Genomic DNA, 18,894 nt, shown 5'->3' with positions numbered 1-18,894 from the left:
ATCGCCTTAAGCGGGGTACTTACGACTGTGGTCCCGTACATACTGAGTGAGCTCACATGCCTGCAGTTCAAAAATAAAACCAAAAGAATTAACCAACAGATTGCCAGGTCTTGAAGTTTAAAAATACATCAATTTAATGGAATGCCTAGAGCATTTTCTTGGGGTCAGGAGATACATACAGAAAACGAAGTCAATCCTTTGGCCCCTTTCACACCCTAGGGAAACAAACAAAAAATGTGGTTTCACTGCACTGGACACACACATCAGTAGCCAGAATTCGCACCAACATTACCTTGAGAAAGTGAGACTCTGAAGAGATTGTATTCTTATTAGAGGGAAAAAGAAGACATGTAGGATCCTCAGCATTGAGTTCAGAATAACATTCCCAGGGAACAAACTGTAGGCAGCAAGCTTGATACACGCCAGCCTCCCAAGACCCCTTTCCTGCAGCCCCACCTTTGGGCAACAAGGGTGTTCCACACTTGGAAGTCGTAGCTGCCCTCTTGACGCTGGCGCGGAGAGCCCTGGGGTAGGCGGAAGGCTTAGAACTGGGGAAGGCTGAGCTACCCATTCTGGCTCCCCACCTTAAGGCAGAGGTGTGGACCTCCTCAGCCTCGGGCTTTGCCTGGGCAGCGGGGCAGCCGCTGAGCTACGCCTTCATCAGTGCCCATCATTTGTGGGTGACGAAGGGACCAGGCTCAAACTGAATATCTGGAAAGGCAATCCCAACTGTCTTTCCACAGTGAGTGTGTGCGTGTATGTGTATGTGTGTATTTCTGGTTGGGGATTAAAAGAACCAAGTAGATTTGGTTTTGGTTTCATGCCTTCAATCCAGTCTTTGGAACAGGAAGAGTCTGGCTTCTGTCAGAGACCCAGACTCCTGAGGCAGGTGAGTCCCCGTGGATGCACCTGGATCATTTACTCCTTATTTACTAGTTTCCTCTCACGTTCATTTGTTCACCAATTACTTACTGAATATAAGAAGGGAACACGGATTGGACTGATAAATAAAATTAACTGGTAATTGAGACATCTCACTTTAGTCTAATATTTTCCATTTCCTCCCTCAATTCCTCCTACCTCCCAGAAAATGTAAACTGATATTTTACCGGCAATTATTTTCCTCTTCTCTCTGAGCACATAAACATAGAAAAATAGTGGAGATAATTGCCAAGCTGCAAAGACAGAAAGTGTGCACATTTGGAAAATGAAGCCTCCGTGCACTGACTTTTTATTTGGAAAAAGATCTGGTGTGATTTATTGCTTTTCAACTCACCTTGCGCCCAGCAGGTCCTGGCTCTCCGGGGAATCCCATCTCTCCTGGAAGCCCAGTGGATATCTCGAAGAAGAATTTATTTATTTTAAAATTATATTTATAAGTATGTGTATGTTTATGGATATGTTTTAAATTTCAAAGGCAATACACTTTCATCTTAGAAACTGAGAGACTGCCAAGAAAGCACACAGAAGGAAAAAATCCTCAGAAATCCCTCCTTTCCCAAATAATTCTTGTTGACATTTTGGTGTCTTCTAGTCTTTCATTTATCTATTGTTTTGGTGTGTGTGTGTATGTTCATATATATATATCAGGAAACTATTCTTTTAAAATATAATTTTATACTCTTCCTATTGACTTTTAATCTCAGTGTATCTCTCTGGACAGTTTCATGTTATCAAATATTCTCTGGCAAGTCACTTCTCACAGTTGCACACGGATGTACCATGATTTACTGAATCAGTCTTTTATTGTTGGCATTTAAGTTTGCAATTGTATGTGCAATCCTGATGATTTCCTCAGGGAAGATTGCTAGAACTGGAATTGTTGAGCCAAGGGAGAAATTTTTACTGAAGTGAGATGGTAAGTGACAAAACTGAAAAATGTGCAAAGGACCCAGTAAAACAAAACTTGAAATGACAACAATAAGAAAACACTTAACTTTTGGCTAGAAATATCTGTAGTGGAAGGGGGAATAACAGCAGTAATGAAACAACACTTGTTTACCCCTCATGCCAGGAATTTCTCCGTGTGCCCTTAACAATATAATTAACCAGTGCTTCTCAACCGGGGAGAATTTTGTACTGCCCTCCCCACCAGACAACGTCTGGAAACGATGTTGCCTGTCACAGTGGTGGTGGGGCGAGAGGGGAGTGCCTGATGTTGACAGCTAGTGGCCAGCTATATGGGAAACATATAAACCACCATGCTTTAACGGTCTTACAAAGTGCAACACAGAATTATTTAGCCCAAAGTGTCAATGGTACTCAGGCTGAGAAACCCTCACTTAAGATACATGCATGTGTAAAGTTGATAAAAAATATAAATACATACAAAACATACACATATACACAAAAGAAGTCAGGTCAAATATCATGGCAAATTTAAAAAGAATACTTCAGTTGGGGGTAAAGAAGCACAGTGAAGGAAGACATAGAAAACTCAAACTAGGAATGTAGCAATTCCAAGGAAACTAGAGAGGTACTCAAAACTTAAAATACAGCTTCACCAAAGTCTTCCAAAAGAAACTTCGGCTCTTTCAGAGGGAAAACCTGGACATTGTCAGTGTCTAAACTTCAACTTCAAATTCAAGAGTATCTGTGTACATGTGGAAAAGGCCATGTGACAGGTGAGATAAGCAAGTTGCAGTGATAAATTGTTCAAGGTGGGGAAAAAAACACAAGTAACTAAAGCCGAGAGGGAATGTTTATGTTTCCCATTAGTCCATTGTTTTTAAAAATGATTATTGTGTAATTGTGGGGAGGGAACCCAACAAACGGCCCAACTCGTTAGCGGCTCCCAGTGTTCAGGAGTGAAGCATTTCATTAGCAAGCCGAGGGACAGGACCCAGAGAGATTTCAATGGGGAGGATTTCTGGATTAACTGGAGAGTCTCTTCCAATTATCTTCCTAATTGCACCAGTCTCCATCTTTCTTATTTTATTTGAGTGTAATGTTGAAGGATAGCCATGCAAAAACACATATGAGGAAAAGAATTGCAGCTGGGAAGAGTCCTCCTGGGGGAAGCCTGGGGGAGGCAAGAACAGTTTATTTTGTACCCACATAATCTCTACACATAAAGTTCTTGTTGAACACAGTAAAAAAAAAAAAAGACGAAAATAAACTTAACCATGATGACAAAATTGGAAAACCACCTCAAGCACCCAGTTTTATCAGACACTGTGTTTTTCTTTTCCCGCTGACTGATGCTGTGTTAAGATCAGTTTCCCTCACCAGCGCTGTTCCGAAGAGACAGTGAATGTATGGGGAGACAATTATCATAACACTGTGCCTCTTATCAAGTAGCCATTTCACTTATACATAGCACAAGATACCTAAAGCGGCAACAAATGCAAAAATCCACTCTGAACCCACTGGGACCTGAGGACGCTGAGGCCTATGAGATGTACTGGAGCCCCATGTTTATTCTAAGTGATGCAAAGCATTAGGCAATATATAAGCCTTTTCATGGAAAAATTAGGACATTTTCAGCCACTTTCTCACAAGGACAGAAACTTTCTCACAAAGCTTAAGAGATGCTCTCTTGAGCTAAATAAGGAGGGGCCCTTTCAGGATACACTTCATTAAATGTAGTTTAACAAAACCAAATAGAGAAGACAAGAAGTCAGTGGGTATTGGGTTGCAGGAAACCTGCCAGGGAAACAGGATTAAACTTATATTTTGGCAGCACAAAACTATTTTGGACCACAGGGATTCCTTAAAAAAGTTCTTTTTTCGAGTGTTAAGGGTGGTACTTGCAGCCAGAATAGATGAACTTGTTCACTAAAAGCAAACAGTCCATTGCCTTCTTGCAGGCATTGAAGGGTGAGTAACATATCCATTTCCCTTGCCCAAGTTTGCCTTAACAAAAAATGCACATTTTACAAGTCTTTGAGAACAGCGACAGCTCAAATGATTGTAAAAACATGTGACGGGCCTCCCCAAAGTAACTGGGGTTATACGGCCTCATTACCCAAGCAGCTTACCATCTGGCCTCTTGCCCCCTGGGGTCCAGTTTCTCCTAGGCCACCTGGGTCCCCAATCTCACCCTAAATAAATTCAAAGAATAAAATAAAATGGTTATTAAAATCAAACAGATATATTTCAGTATGTCTTTAAACTGATCCCAACATGAAGACATATTTCACGTGTACTTTTATCTTTAACAGCTTTCTTTCAAGTGTATTCCCAATCATCCTCATGTTTCCAGCACATGGCATCCTCACTGTTTTCCATTTCTGTCTCTCTGGCTAGAGCCCAGCCTCCTTGGAGACATGAACTGTGCCCTTCATTTTGTCCCCTGACCCTATCACAGGACCTGGCATTTACTGAGCTCAGTAAACATTTCTAGCAAAAGTAGCAACCTTAAGGTAGAGGGACATCATTGCTAACTTACTATCTGAAGGTTATTTATAAATGCACTGGGAAAATTGAGCCAGGTGAAATCAGGTAACTTTAGTTTTCCTTACATTTTACTTTCCTTTGAGCAAAGAAGGAAATACATATGATAAAGGGGGAGGAGTACATGTGAGGGGAAAAAATAAGAATGATATCTTTCTTTGCCTACAAATTAAAAAACTAGAACTGAAATATATTTTTTTAAAGAGGCCGGTTTCTTTCTTCCCTTCTTTCCCCCAGAAGGTTTCTTTTCATTCATTTATAATTAACTATCCTTCTATTCTCCTATATAGACTTCCTAACTCCAGGATACTCCTGATCGATCTCCAGTTAGTGTGAAGTACCAGGTACCTTAGCTCCACTTTCTCCAGGGAATCCTTCTTGCCCCTGTAATTGACAGTAGGGAAATTAACATATGCACATATTCCAGAGATAGGTCTATATTGACTCTAATTTATCCTGCTGCCTTATTTATTTTTAGTACCCCTGAACCAAGAAAGGGCCAAAACACCATTTGAGAAACTAATTCCAATTTATGGTTACTTACTGCTTTCATCAAAACATCATGGCAACCTAAGATAAGTGGAAATGCATACATCTGCGGAACTACAATTCAGCTCCCCTACTGCAGGCACACGACAGGCGAGCTGGTTATTCAGCGACGTGTCTCTGAAACAATCTTAACAATGGATTTCAAGGGAGGTATCTGGGAAGCCTGGAGGATGAACTTTGACCATTCATTTCCTGGTCTCTACAGCACCTTAATTTGGTGACAGACTAAAGCTGAAGAGGTGTGATAATCCCATTTGATGAAAAAAATAGTTTATTTAAAGTTTATTTTCTGATTATTAAAAATAGTATCTCCTCAAATATACATAAAATACAAAAGGATAGAAAGAAGAAAATCACCCAAATCTCACTACCCAAAACTAACCATTATTAATATTTTGTCATATTTTCTTTAAGCCTTTTAAAATACATTTTAGCACAATTGGGATAAATGCTTTTTTTCTGATTATATTCTTATTTTTTACTTGACATTGTTACATAATTTCTTTACATAATTATAAACTTCATATACACTTATTTTAAACAGTGGCTAACATTCCCATGCTATAGGCTATTTAATTATTTCCCTTTTTATCAGATATTAAGATTGTTTACAATTATTATCTATTCTAATGAAAATTTCACTGGAGTCACTCATTCGGTAGTTCTTTTATCCAATGAAATTTTAGCTTTTTTGGGTTTGTTTATTCTCCCAGACAGCCTATGGCATCACTCCCATTGGAATTTTGCTTGGAATTATATTGATCCTTTAATTTGTTTTAGACTTTCCAATAAGAACTTGGTATGTTTCCATTTGTTGAGGTTTTATATCTCAGTAATTTTTTGTGACAGGTCTCAAACATTTTGCAGAAAGGGTATTATGAACTATATTGTTTTTGTGGATGTTATTATGATTTCTAAGTGGTTATTGCTGGTGTATGGAAATCACTGGTTTGGGTAAATTTACCTGTCTTACTTCAAGGCACAAACATTCAGTGACAATATAAAGTTGTAATTTTGATATAAAATAAAAAGGTTTTTTATTTTTAACTTATTGCTTGACTCAAAGCATTTAGAAAGGCCTTGTAAAACTTCTCACTAGTAGTTAAAGTAAATATAACAAGAGGAGGGCAAATTTCGGAATGTCTCCCTAAGCAAACCTGAGCACAGAGCTGCTGAGACACCTGGCTCAGATGGAACAAGTCAGTGCTGGCCGCACAGCTCTGCAAGAACAGAAAATTAATCTCCAGGTTTCAATGGTTACCTGCACCTTAAACCATCAAATTGTTTTCTTCTTCCATCATATTCCCATCATCAAATAAATCATTAAAATCTATCTCTAAATGTCCAAGACTGCCTTATTCATTGCTTGCTTTTTCCTAAGTGTGGCAAAAATAAATAAAAATAAATGGAAAATGTCGTTTCCAGCCTTACCTTTGCTCCTTTACTTCCAGAGCTGCCATAACCCGGGTGGCCATCGTCCCCCTGTAAACAAAGCAAGTAATTACAAGCACCCCAGAATACAGAGAGGCAGGCTTATTCACAAGAGAACAAGAGAGCCAGTTTTTTGGTTTGATTAGGAGAAACTAGGAAGCAAGGTTTGCCTCTGACACTTCGTGATAGTGGCACTAAAGGCAGCTCTCACAAACAGATAATGTGCTCTCAGTCTTACTTGTTTCATCTGTAAAATGGGGATAATAATTATACAAATTCATGGTACTATTATGAGGATTAAATTAGATAATTTCAAGCATATAGTTTCTCAGTGAAAGGAGACAGTAGTGTTCTGTCTTCTGGATAACACTTGTATTTTAACACCTTAGCTTGAATCCATTTCCAGTTTGCTGGATAAAAGTAAGACCTCCTGAATGCCTGGGCTTCAGCTCCTCTCAGACCTGTGCGGCAGGCCTCGGTGAGAAGACCGGTGTGCTGGGGGAGGGGGCTGGGTTTCTGCTGGATGGGTGCGGATGGGAAGAAAGACTGGAAGGAGGGCTGTGGGGATGCTCAAGACAAGTGTGGTCCATTTTATAATTTGGCTTCAAGAGCATCCCAGCCAGGATGTTTGGGACCCAGGAAGTTACCACCTTGCAAAAGCTGGCCAAGGAACTAATCCATGATGAGGGTAATACCTTGATTCTGATAGCTGTCAAGCGAGACTGGATGGTGTCTTTAAAACACTCTTCTGAGAGCCACACCTGATATCTATTGAACTAAAAGGGTCCAAAGGCCCGATTAAAGGTAGTAATCAAGCACAAACCGGCAAGCCTCGGGGACCAGGCAGGCCAAGAGCTCCTTTGCTTCCCGGAGCTCCAGGTTCTCCCTGCAAACAGAGCAATGAAGTGTGTCCTTATTAGGTTGTTTGTAAAAGAAATTAGAACTGATGGTGCTGGGACAAGTTTTCAGCTGCACCCCACACATATCACACAGCGCACAGGGTTTGTGGCCAGGGCGGTGGGCGGTGCCGCAGGAGAGCAGCGGCTGCTGGTGGCCCCTGCCATCTACTCCCGCGACAAACAGGGCCTGGCACGTCGGGTGTGCCCCGAACGGCGCCCCTGGAAAGGGCCCACCAGGAGTCAAAGAGGAAGCTCTGTACTGTTCAGAAAACTTAATAGAACTGTTTTCCATGATGATCCATGCAAGTCAGCTTGCTGCTGCAAAGACAGCAGACTTATTAATGTAGCTTTGGGAGTCAATCATGATAACCAAGGCAGCATGTCCACTCTGGCAAGTTCTGATTTCTGACTAGCAGAACACATATTGGGTTATGGATCAGTCTCAGCATTATGTTGCAGAAAGTCCAGCTACTTGGGAAGGTTAACACAGGTTTGCAACAGGTGGTTAAGTCTTCTTAAAAAAAGTAACAAAAAATCAACTAGGTTTTACATTCTAGAGTTACAGAAACATGAAGATGGTACAGAGGGTTCCGTGTACTCTGCGTCCAGTTGCCTCTCTGCTAACATCGCCTTAGTTACACTCATAGGGTGCGTTTGTCACAACAAAGAAATAAATGAATATTGATTCAGCATTATTAACTAAAGCCCATACTTCATTTGGAATTCCTTAGTTTTTACCGAATACCCTTTTTCTGTTCCAGGATCCCAGCCAGGATACCACATGTTCCATTTCCTTCTGCTCCTTTAGACTCTGACAGTGTATCAGTTTCCTTGTTTTTGATAACCTTGACCATCTTGAGGGCTCTGGGTCAAGTATTTTGTAGATGTTCCTCACTTGGGATTTGCCTGATGTTTGTCTCATGATTAGGTTGGATTTTTAGGGTTTGGGAGGTAAGGCCCCAGAGCTAAAGCGCCATTCTTATCACATCACCTCAGGAGTGTGTACTGTCGATGTGGCTGTGGCCCCTGGCAGGCACCCTCATCATCTGGCTGACGCTGCTGGTCAGGTTCCTCCCCATCTGGTTCCCCCCACCTGCCCTTTCCATCATGTACTCCTTGGAAGAAAGAATATGTAGAAGTGTGTGCAGCCCACACCTAAGGAGTGGGAGTGAGTGGTTAGCTCATTTTTAAGGAGAGAAAAGCAACCCAAGTGAGAAGGGCAAATGGATAATTGTCCACCAGCACTGGACTCGGGGGTGAAACAGAGTGGGCTCCATGGAAGGGCGGCAGCCGACCACCTGCCGTGCGCCTTTCTCTCAGCAGCGGCTCTCAAAGTGTGCCCTGGGGTCACCTGCCTCCCAGTTACCTGGGGCCCGCATGCAGATGTGAATTCCTGGACCCTGTTGGTATCAGTCTCTGGTAGTGGAGCCTAAGAACATGCCTTTTAAAATAAGCTTCTCAGCTGATTCTTATGCACACTGAAATTTGAGAACATCTGCTTTAAGGCAGGGAAACAAGGGAAGCCACTGGGCTTGTCCAGGGTCACACACTTGGCTCTTGGTGCAGCCAAGCTTCAGGCCTGGGATTAGTTGCTGGGCTGCTTGCTCCCCTGGGAACTTGAGGAGCAAAGTAGAAGTAAGTGTTGGGGGCTCATCTCAGTAATGAGTTTAGAGGGCTCGGTCCATCTTGGGGCTACCCAAAGTGTTTGGATTTGCTTTGAAGGCGTTTCCCTCCCACGTTCTTGACTACCCTCCCTTGAAAGAACCCTTCTGTCACAATGACCGTCTTTGGCACCACCAACCTACTGTGTCTCTCCTGGTCCTCATTTGCCCCTGCCCCTGCTCTGGGGCTCCTCCGCCCCTCCATCACAGCCTGCGGAGGGCCCTCATTTCACACACAAGCCCTCTATGCACGGTCGTGGCGCCTGCACCCACCCTCACTGCTAGAGAAGCCTGGTCCTTACCTGTGACACCACTCGCACCCTCAGCCCAGGGCAAGAGGGTGACACTGACTGTTCCCAGCCTCCTTTTAGACCACTATTGCCCCACCAGAAGCTCCAGTCATCCCTTCCATCCTTGCCACCTTGGATCTCATTCCATCCTCCAATCAACTGTCCTTGCCACTGTCACGGCTGGTGCCCATCACTCAGCCCTTCACAGCAGCGCTCCAGCCCAAAGCCAGCCCTTCCTCGCACCCTTCATCTCGTCTCATGCCGAGACATTTCTCCGCGGACTGTCTCGTCTTGCCTCCCTCACCAACCTCCTCCTCCCTTTCTGTTTTCCTCTTCTCTGCTTAGGACACACTATAGTCTCTCCCATCACTGAGGGCAACACCCAGCCCAGTCTGTGCTGGGCTGTGCCAGAACCAGCAGTTAAGGGCCTCCCCCTCCCTTGCAAAGCCTAGTTTCTCCAAAGAGCAGCTGAGAGTCACCCCCACCCCCACCCCCAGCGGCACAGTGTTCGGTCCTTCTGGCACCTGCCTCCTTCCTTTCTCAGCCTCTCAACTGCTGTCTGTTTGAACCTACCCTCTGGGGCGTCTCAGTCGGCAGGAATGGCGGCTCCCCCCAACTTCTGTACCCACTTTAAGCCAGTGGGCGCTTCCAACCTCTCCTTCCTGAACTCTTCTCAGGGGGCTTCTGTTTCTTTCCCCTCCTTTCTAATAATTCACTCTCCCCTTACACTTCTTACAAATGGACATCACCAAGAATCTTTTGAAAAATCCAAACAACACTGAAACCTGCATCTCCAAGCAGCCCTAGACCCTCTCCTCCTCCCACCAAACCAGTGGTTTTCCTCCTCTTGCCCCCACGCTTCCTCAGGACCTTCCTGCTTCTCTGGGGTGGCACCACTCAGCTGGGTGCCCCCGAGCCATCTGCCCTCTCCCTGCTGCTTCCTGCACAGTGACCACAAGCCCCTCCTGTCCTCACCCTATCAAGGCACCCAGTCACTGCCCGTCTGGGGGACTGGGAGGGTGCACCAACTACTCTCCTAGCTTCTGATCTTCAATGTTCCAGTATTCCACCTTCAGAATATTTCTAACCTGAGTTGTCTATTTAAAACCTTCTTCTGAAGTCTGAAGTGTCCATATGCTCCATTCAAAAAGTTGTAAAAAGCCTTATAATGCCTAGTTAATAAAGTCAGGCACCACAGACTTCCTTGTTTTGTATGTGTCCACCAGACAGCATCATTTTATTCTCCAAACACCTGCTCCCAGGATTTTCCCACCCTGTGCTTTCGCTTCACTGTTTCTTCCACTTGAAATCCTCCACCCCCATTCTCTGCTATCAGTGTCCTTATCTTCTAAGGTTTGCTCAAAGTCCGTGTGCTGTGATGCCTCTTTCCCTATCCAGACACACTTCTCACACTGTGCCCAGCCCCCATTTCAGCCCCTTTCTCTGACTACTTGATGTCATAGATGTTGTCTTTATGTTGTGTTCAAACTATTCTAAATTCCTAGGGTCGATTCCATATCATATTAATCATTAAAGAAGCCAGAATTCTTTCATTAAACGAATATTCACTAAGCGCTCTGTATGTGCCCTCATGTACCAGGTGCTGTGACTTAGAGCAAGAGCACCAGGACGTGTCAGCGAGCAAGGCAGATGGAGATCCCTGGGGCTGAGTCCCTAGTTCGGCTAAATACCAGTGCCGTGCCTTCATTCGAAAAGGGGTCAGCAAGGTTTGTATGAATGGAGAAAAGAAAGGAAGGTAGAGTTGAAGGAGGGAGGAAAAAAGGGTGCGAGGAGAAAGAAAGGCAGGCCTGCCGGCACAGTCCCCTCCCTGAAGTCCCCAGCTCAGACCGGGTGGGGCCCCTTGTGAGGTGACGCTAGACTGGAATCCCTGACCTCACCCTTCCACGCCCACGTCCTTAAATGCTGCTGGCTTTCTAAGAATCAAGCCAGGGCGCGGAGCAATGCGGTATGTTCTCCCTTGGGTTGAAAAGGCTCTGGCTGATGCAACTAGACACACTTCCCTTGAAGAAAAACCTCAACTTTGGTGGATATAAAGAATGTGACCTACTTTATATCCTTGGCTTCCCAAGTGGCCTTGACTCCCTGCCTCTCCTCCTGGTCCTGGAGGTCCCTGAAACAAAAGAAGGATTGAAAATATAGCAGAACATACAGCGACTTAACTTTAAATCTTTTGTGTCTCTTCTAAGAGGAAAATGAATCCCAGATGGGGAAAGAGTTACGGCTTTACTGATTCTTGTTCTGGAAAAACGTATCACAGTTGTCAAATAAAGACTAGTAAATAACAGAAAATTAAAAAAGTAACTAATGCCAGATGTTGCCAAACGATTGTGCTTCCTTGTGAGAGTTCTTTTCCAAAGAGATTTGAGGTTCTGCCTGTTTTGCTGTGAGAGCAGGTGTTGTTAAATGTCTAACATTTAAAGAAGGCATTCCGAATGGCATTTGCCTTCGATGACTTTCTTCCTGGTTCTGTGCCTTGGTGGGAAGCATTTTTTTTAAGGTAAACATCTTCACTTGCAAGTAATATGATTTTTACAATAGAAAGCCCAATAAACTTTACTAAAAATAATTAGCAATAACAAGATACGTTCAGGTGGTACAAGATAAATATTCTGAAATAATTTTCACTTTTCCAGCAATTAAATTAGAAAAGTAAATTATTTACATTTACTAATAGGAGAAAAAAACTATAAAATACTTCAAATAAATTTAACAAGAACAATAAAAGATCTACATAAAGAAAGCTTTAAGATCTCATTGAAGAACACAACAAAACTTAAACAGATGGATAATGTACCATGTGTCCATATTTTAAATCTATTTGACATAAGAGGAGTCTCCTTAACATTCTAGAAAGTGTGCTTTACTGGAAAAGCTTGATAGCTGAACATTTAAAAAATCCCAGTCAGAGACAGCACAACTGTCTTGCTATGTTAGAGACACTTGGGATCAGGTTTTCCTTTGGAATATCCAAACATACGGCAACAGAAATCTCCTTTGCTCAAACTACCTACAGGTACTTGTAAATAATCCCAATGCCAGTGAACTGAAATTATTTTCACAATTTTTTTGCCATGGTTACTATAATTTAAAAATAAACAAACCAAATCTGTGTAATAAGCATACTTAGTAAATTAGTTTTGTTCAGAAGAAAATAAATTATGACATTAACCTTCTCATCTTTTAAAAAATTAAACATGTAGTAAGTTGGACATAAAAAAATTCCTAGTAGGAAAGATTGTGGGACAATGAGGGAAAATGATGACAACCTGCCATCTTTCTCCCTCCCTCTTCATCTTAAAAGAAGAGGCTCATGCTTATTTCATTCTGATCATTAAGGAATGGCGCCACCCTTTGCTCCCCCAAACCCAAGCCAGAAACCAAAGAGTCGTCCTGGACCCCTCGCTCCAGCTTCTCTCTCAAGACCCATCAGCTCCAAGTCCCTCAGTCTCTGCCCCTTCGGTATCCATCCTTCTGTTGCTGCACTGCGAGCACCCACCTTCAGGCCTTTCCCGCGTTCTGTGAACACCTTGACTGTAGCCTGGCCTCTCTCTAATCCACTCCCCATTTCTTTTTCCTTTTGATTTAAAAGCTCAGGCTGAGGCTGCCTTTTTTCTGAAATTCGGAGTAGCTTTCAGAATAAAGTTGAATATCTTTATTTATTAACATGTAAAAATCCCTGGAAACTGTAGTACTTCATGCCTCTGTGGTCATCGGTGGCCATGTCAGTCACTCTGTGTCTGTGCTTATCAAAGCATGTGAAGTCACCACAGACTTCTTCGTGTTTTACGTCTCTACACTTGTACAAGTTGTTCCCTTAGCTGGTCCTTTTTTTCTGCCTTTCCTGAAAATCTTAGTTTTAGCATCACTGATTCAAGAAGAATAGCTGACCCCCTGTCTGTATTGGGTCTCCCAACTGTCCCACAGACTCTTCTGCTCTGCATGTAACTGTTCATCTATTTATCCTTCTCATCCACTATGCGCTCACCTGTACGCTCCTTGAAGGAAGGGGCACATCCTTGACGCCGTATCTCAGAACCTTAGTACAGTGCCTGGAATCCATCACCACCCACCGGTGTATGTGCCTCCCTCTCCAGGAATGGTGTCCAAGGGGGATGAGGTGATGAAGTAGAGGGATTTCAATTGTCCATGACAATAAGGGGTAAATTGAGCATCTTGCCAAGGGGCTCACTTTCTGTGCTTCCTCCAGATAAAATAAGCTCTGTGAGATGAAGGCAGTTTCGGGGAGATCACTTTATGTGTAGCCGCCTCATGCACACATAGCACAGCAAGACATCACCCTGCTTGGAAGTATTCCAAAGCAAAAGATTTCTTAGGTGGACAGGTGAGTACAGAGAGAGGCTTGTCACAGAGCGTCAGACAGCCCAACTGTGTTTCCTGTGCAGGGCCGCATGAAGTATCAAACTGGGGCTTGGGGCTGCTCGAATGAGGCTCAAGCTTCAATAAATGGTAGATATATCACCTATTTAGATGCTGTTGGTTGTGTAAGGAACAGTGTTTCTAAAAAAAAGAAGAAAAATTCCCTGCTACCGCCAAGATATCAGAGTTAAAAAGTAGCTTGATCTGAGGTCCAGAGTAGCTGTGGGAGTTAAAGAGAAGCTGAGGGCATTTAAACAAAAAGAGCATTAGCAAGAGGCCAGCTCGCTACTGGCTTTGTATAACGGCAGCCTTTTATTGAGCATTTAATTTGTGAAAGGCACTCTGCTAAGTGATACATATTTGTATATAAACTTCTTCACTCCTTATAACAACACAATGAGATACAGGTTAACACCATTTTACCAATCAAAAACAGACTCTGTAAGCATTTAACCCAAAGTCAACTGTTAATGGGAGGGTGAGCTGGAATTGAACCTGATTCTGACTCTAAAGATAGAACTCCCAGCCACTTGTGTACTGTTCTGAGGCCATGGCCCGAGCAGGATTCCCAAGCTCTAACCATCCATGCACCAGTGTTAAAAATGTGAACCCCCAAAGCCAAGGCAGGAGTTTGGTACACCTGCTCTCCCAGTGTGGGCACTTGGGCTGGGGGCCTGTTTGTGGTGAGGCTACCACAGAGCGCTGGGCAATCACAAATGCTTTCGTGATAAGTGAAGATAGAAAGGAAATGTTTGTAGTTTAAATGTTTTAAAAAGTTGTTCTCAGTGTCTTTTCAGAAGGGGCTGCTAGGAGTTTGGGATCGGTGGCGGGGATTGTCAGGGACACCTTCACTCAGGTGGGATACGGCTGGGCAGCACGGATTCTTCTCACACTTCAAAGGAGACTGTCACCTACTATTTTCATGGGGGTGAAACGGCGCCTACACTCACAGCAGCAAATGACAGGCTGGGATGAAACAGTCCGAGGAGAGGAAACGCTCAGTTCTGTCAGAGTCAGATATGAGCTAGCTCTGAGAAAATAAGAAACAAGAGGCCAGCAAGGGGTGGGCTGATGAGAGAACAAGCCCTGGGATACCTGGGAAGGTGGTGATCTTGGTGCTAGCCTGGAAGACAGCCGCCAACCTCAGCCCGTGATCCTTCCTTCTTCACACATCCTGCACTCCATCCTTGCTGAATCATCTATAGTTCCCCAAACTCACCATGATACCTCTTTTTGTATAAGCTGGCTCCTTTTCCTGGATGCCTGCCCCTCCCTTGGTCACCTGGAAACACCTACCTATCCTGCAAAAGCCTCTCTTTCCCTCTGAGTCCACCCTCCCTCCCACCACCCTTCCTTGGGTATGATTCCATGTTCACATTCAGCACATCACATCTCAATTATTTGCTTGCATGACCTTCCTTTATGAGACTGGGAGCACTTGTCTGATTCATCCTTCCTATTACAGAGCCTGACACACAGGAAACACTCAATAACTGTTTGTCAAATGAGTAAAAGGGATGGTTGATGGTTCATCCAGCCTACATTACGCAGAATAATAAAATCTGACAATTACAGGACATTATATATTATTACATCATTATTGATAGTATGGCCTCCCTTGGATTGGTGACTAGCATGTTTTGAGCATAAAATACCCATTAGATTAGGTAATATTGATGTGATATAGTAGTAATAAATATTTTTTTTTTTTTTTTTTTTTTTAGATAATTATTTTTTATTGAAGGGTAGTTGACACACAGTATTACATTACATTAGTTTCAGGTGTACAACACAGTGATTCAACATTTATATACATGATAATTCTAAGTACCAGCTATCACCATACCAAGTTGTTACAATATTTTGACTATATTCCTTATGCTATACATTACATCCCGGTTGCTTATTTATTTTACAATTGGAAGTGTGTACTTTTTCTTGGTTGTTGTTGTTAGGGCATCTCTCATATTTATTGATCAAATGGTTGTTAACAACAATAAAATTCTGTATAGGGGAGTCAATGCTCAATGCACAATCATTAATCCACCCCAAGCCTAATTTTCGTCAGTCTCCAATCTTCTGAAGCATAATGAACAAGTTCTTACATGGAGAATAAATTCTTACATAGTGAATAAGTTACATGGTGAACAGTACAAGGGCAGTCATCACAGAAACTTTTGGTTTTGCTCATGCATTATGAACTATAAACAGTCAGTTCAAATATGAATACACATTTGATTTTTATACTTGATTTATATGTGGATACCACATTTCTCTCTTTATTATTTTTAATAAGATGCTGAAGTGGTAGGTAGATACAACATAAAGGTAGAAAACATAGTTTAGTGTTGTAAGAGAGCAAATGTAGATGATCAGGTGTGTGCCTGTAGACTATGTGTTAATCCAAGCTAGACAAGGGCAATAAAACATCCACATATGCAGAAGATTTCTCTCAGAACAGGGGGGGTGAGGTTCTAAGCCTCACCTCTGTTGATCCCCAATTTCTCACCTGATGACCCCCCTGCGACTGTGCCTGTCTTAGGTTGTTCCTCCCTTGAGGAATCTTACCCGTCTCTGGCTAACCAGTCATCTTCCGGGGCCATACAGGGAAATGTTAAGTTGGTAAGTGAGAGAGAAGCCTTATTGTTTGAAATGGTTAGCTTTTTATTTCTTTGCATATTTATGCCCTGTGGCTTCTATGCCCAGCATTTGTCTTGAGGTATCTTTACCACTTGGAGGAGTTATGATACTCGGTAAATTTGATATGAGGCACGAATTCTATTTAAGAATTCGTTGTAATTAGGAAGAAAGAAGAAAAGCTATAGAAGTAGCAGGCGGGAGAAAACATGGGAAGATTGATTATTTCTTTGACATATCTTCTTGTAGAGTAACTTCAGCATGTATAGATTTTAAGCTACTACTTAAATTGCGCACACACATTAACATAATAGGAGTATAGTTACATAACCAAAGCATACCTGTAATTACCAGCCATCTCCAGTGAAACCAAGAAAACCAGTTAGGCACCCTAGGCATTTGTGAAAACTTATCAATGATATGATGGTTATTATCTAACTGAATTTGAGTAGTTTGAGAAAAATCAGACAAATTAAAACAACCCATTCCTGGGCACTGTTCACATCCCATATGTTCTTTTAACAGTAAATAGTCTGTAGTTGTAAGATTTTGGAGCGCTACAATTTGCACTTCTCCTAATTCTTGGTTGAGTTCCAACAGTATAGATCCAGTCAAATATGTTGTTTTACTGTATGCACAGGCCAGCTTAGATATCTCCTTCATTCCCATGGCAAGTCCAGGAGCTGGTGGGATGAGTGCATCTACAGCTGTAGCAGTGCGTGGATCTTTGTTGGGGTTTTTTGATGATCATCTTCTGGCATGAGTCTTCCCGAGAGTGCTGATGTTGGAAGTTCTCTTTCATATCGTTTCTTAGTTCATTTTCGGGGTAGCCCAATTAGGCTTTGATCCTCTGTATAAACACAAACAGACCCTTTGCCTACACTTTTATATGTCCTTTATATCATTGTGTAGAACTCATTAGAGGTCACCACATAGGAACTGCATTTTTTTTTTTTAATCATTAATCTACACTTACATGACAAATACTTTGTTTACTAGGCTCTCCCCTATACCAGGTCCCCCCTATATACTCCTTTACAGTCACTGTCCATCAGCGTAGCAACCTGTTGTAGAATCACTACGTGTCTTCTCTGTGTTGTACAGCCCTCCCCTTTCTCCCACCCCGCTATGGATGCTAATCTTAATACCCCCCTACTTCTCCCCCCCTTATCCCTCCCTACCCACCCATCCTCCCCAGTCCCTTTCCCTTTGGTACCTGTTAGTCCATTCTTGAGTTCTGTGATTCTGCTGCTGTTTTGTTCCTTCAGTTTTTCCTTTGTTCTTATATTCCACAGATGAGTGAAATCATTTGGTATTTCTCTTTCTCTGCTTGGCTTGTTTCACTGAGCAAAATACCCTCCAGCTCCATCCATGTTGCTGCAAATGGTTGGATTTGCCCTTTTCTTATGGCTGAGTAGTATTCCATTGTGTATATGTACCACCTCTTCTTTATCCATTCATCTATCGATGGACATTTAGGTTGCTTCCAATTCTTGGCTATTGTAAATAGTGCTGCGATAAACATAGGGGTGCACTGATCTTTCTCATACTTGATTGCTGCATTCTTAGGGTAAATTCCTAGGAGTGCAATTCCTGGGTCAAATGGTAAGTCTGTTTTGAGCATTTTGATGTACCTCCATACTGCTTTCCACAATGGTTGAACAAGTTTACATTCCCACCAGCAGTGTAGGAGGGTTCCCCTTTCTCCACAGCCTCGCCAACATTTGTTGTTGTTTGTCTTTTGGATGGCAGCCATCCTTACTGGTGTGAGGTGATACCTCATTGTAGTTTTAATTTGCATTTCTCTGATAATTAGCGATGTGGAGCATCTTTTCATGTGTCTGTTGGCCATCTGTATTTCTTTTTTGGAGAACCGTCTGTTCAGTTCCTTTGCCCATTTTTTAATTGGGTTATTTGTTTTTTGTTTGTTGAGGCGTGTGAGCTCTTTATATATTCTGGACGTCAAGCCTTTATCGGATGTGTCATTTTCAAAGATATTCTCCCATACTGTAGGGTTTCTTTTTGTTCTATTGATGGTGTCTTTTGCTGTACAGAAGCTTTTCAGCTTAATATAGTCCCACTTGTTCATTTTTGCTGTTGTTTTCCTTGCCCGGGGAGATATGTTCAAGAAGAGGTCAGTCATGTTTATGTCTAAGAGGTTTGTGCCTATGTTTTCTTCCAAGAGTTTAATGGTTTCATGACTTACATTCAGGTCTTTGATCCATTTTGAGTTTACTTTTGTATATGGGGTTAGACGATGGTCCAGTTTCATTCTCCTACATGTAGCTGTCCAGTTTTGCCAGCACCATCTGTTGAAGAGACTGTCATTTCGCCATTGTATGTCCATGGCTCCTTTATCAAATATTAATTGACCATATATGTCTGAGTTAATGTCTGGATTCTCTAGTCTGTTCCATTGGTCTGTGGCTCTGTTCTTGTGCCAGTACCAAATTGTCTTGATTACTATGGCTTTATAATAGAGCTTGAAGTTGGGGAGTGAGATCCCCCCTACTTTATTCTTCTTTCTCAGGATTGCTTTGGCTATTCGGGGTCTTTGGTGGTTCCATATGAATTTTTGAATTATTTGATCCAGTTCATTGAAAAATGTTACTGGTAGTTTCATAGGGATTGCAT

The 18,894-nt window shown here is 42.5% G+C and overlaps 1 protein-coding gene across 5 annotated transcripts in view; it reads right to left on the bottom strand.

Annotated features, from left to right (window-relative positions):
* The window catches only part of LOC118917226 (collagen alpha-6(VI) chain), a 173,088-nt gene that overhangs the window by 44,805 nt on the left and 109,389 nt on the right, over positions 1-18,894 (bottom strand). For all 5 annotated transcript variants that reach the window (XR_008993763.1, XR_005026735.2, XM_057491870.1 and 2 more), the window contains exons 24-31: positions 11,294-11,356; positions 7,199-7,261; positions 6,376-6,426; positions 4,744-4,779; positions 3,981-4,043; positions 1,277-1,339; positions 180-215; positions 24-60 (exon numbers count right to left, since the gene is read on the bottom strand). Coding sequence is in view for 3 of the 5 variants with exons in the window: in XM_057491870.1 (XP_057347853.1) it covers positions 24-60; positions 180-215; positions 1,277-1,339; positions 3,981-4,043; positions 4,744-4,779; positions 6,376-6,426; positions 7,199-7,261; positions 11,294-11,356 (412 nt within the window). In the remaining 2 variants the exon portion in view is untranslated. The remainder of the gene's footprint in view (positions 1-23; positions 61-179; positions 216-1,276; positions 1,340-3,980; positions 4,044-4,743; positions 4,780-6,375; positions 6,427-7,198; positions 7,262-11,293; positions 11,357-18,894) is intronic.

Source organism: Manis pentadactyla, chromosome 14 (genome assembly GCF_030020395.1).
Source record: "Manis pentadactyla isolate mManPen7 chromosome 14, mManPen7.hap1, whole genome shotgun sequence".
Classification (NCBI taxonomy): domain Eukaryota; kingdom Metazoa; phylum Chordata; class Mammalia; order Pholidota; family Manidae; genus Manis; species Manis pentadactyla.
The sequence above is the reverse complement of the archived record's forward strand: the minus strand, read 5'-3'. Positions and strand labels throughout refer to the sequence as shown.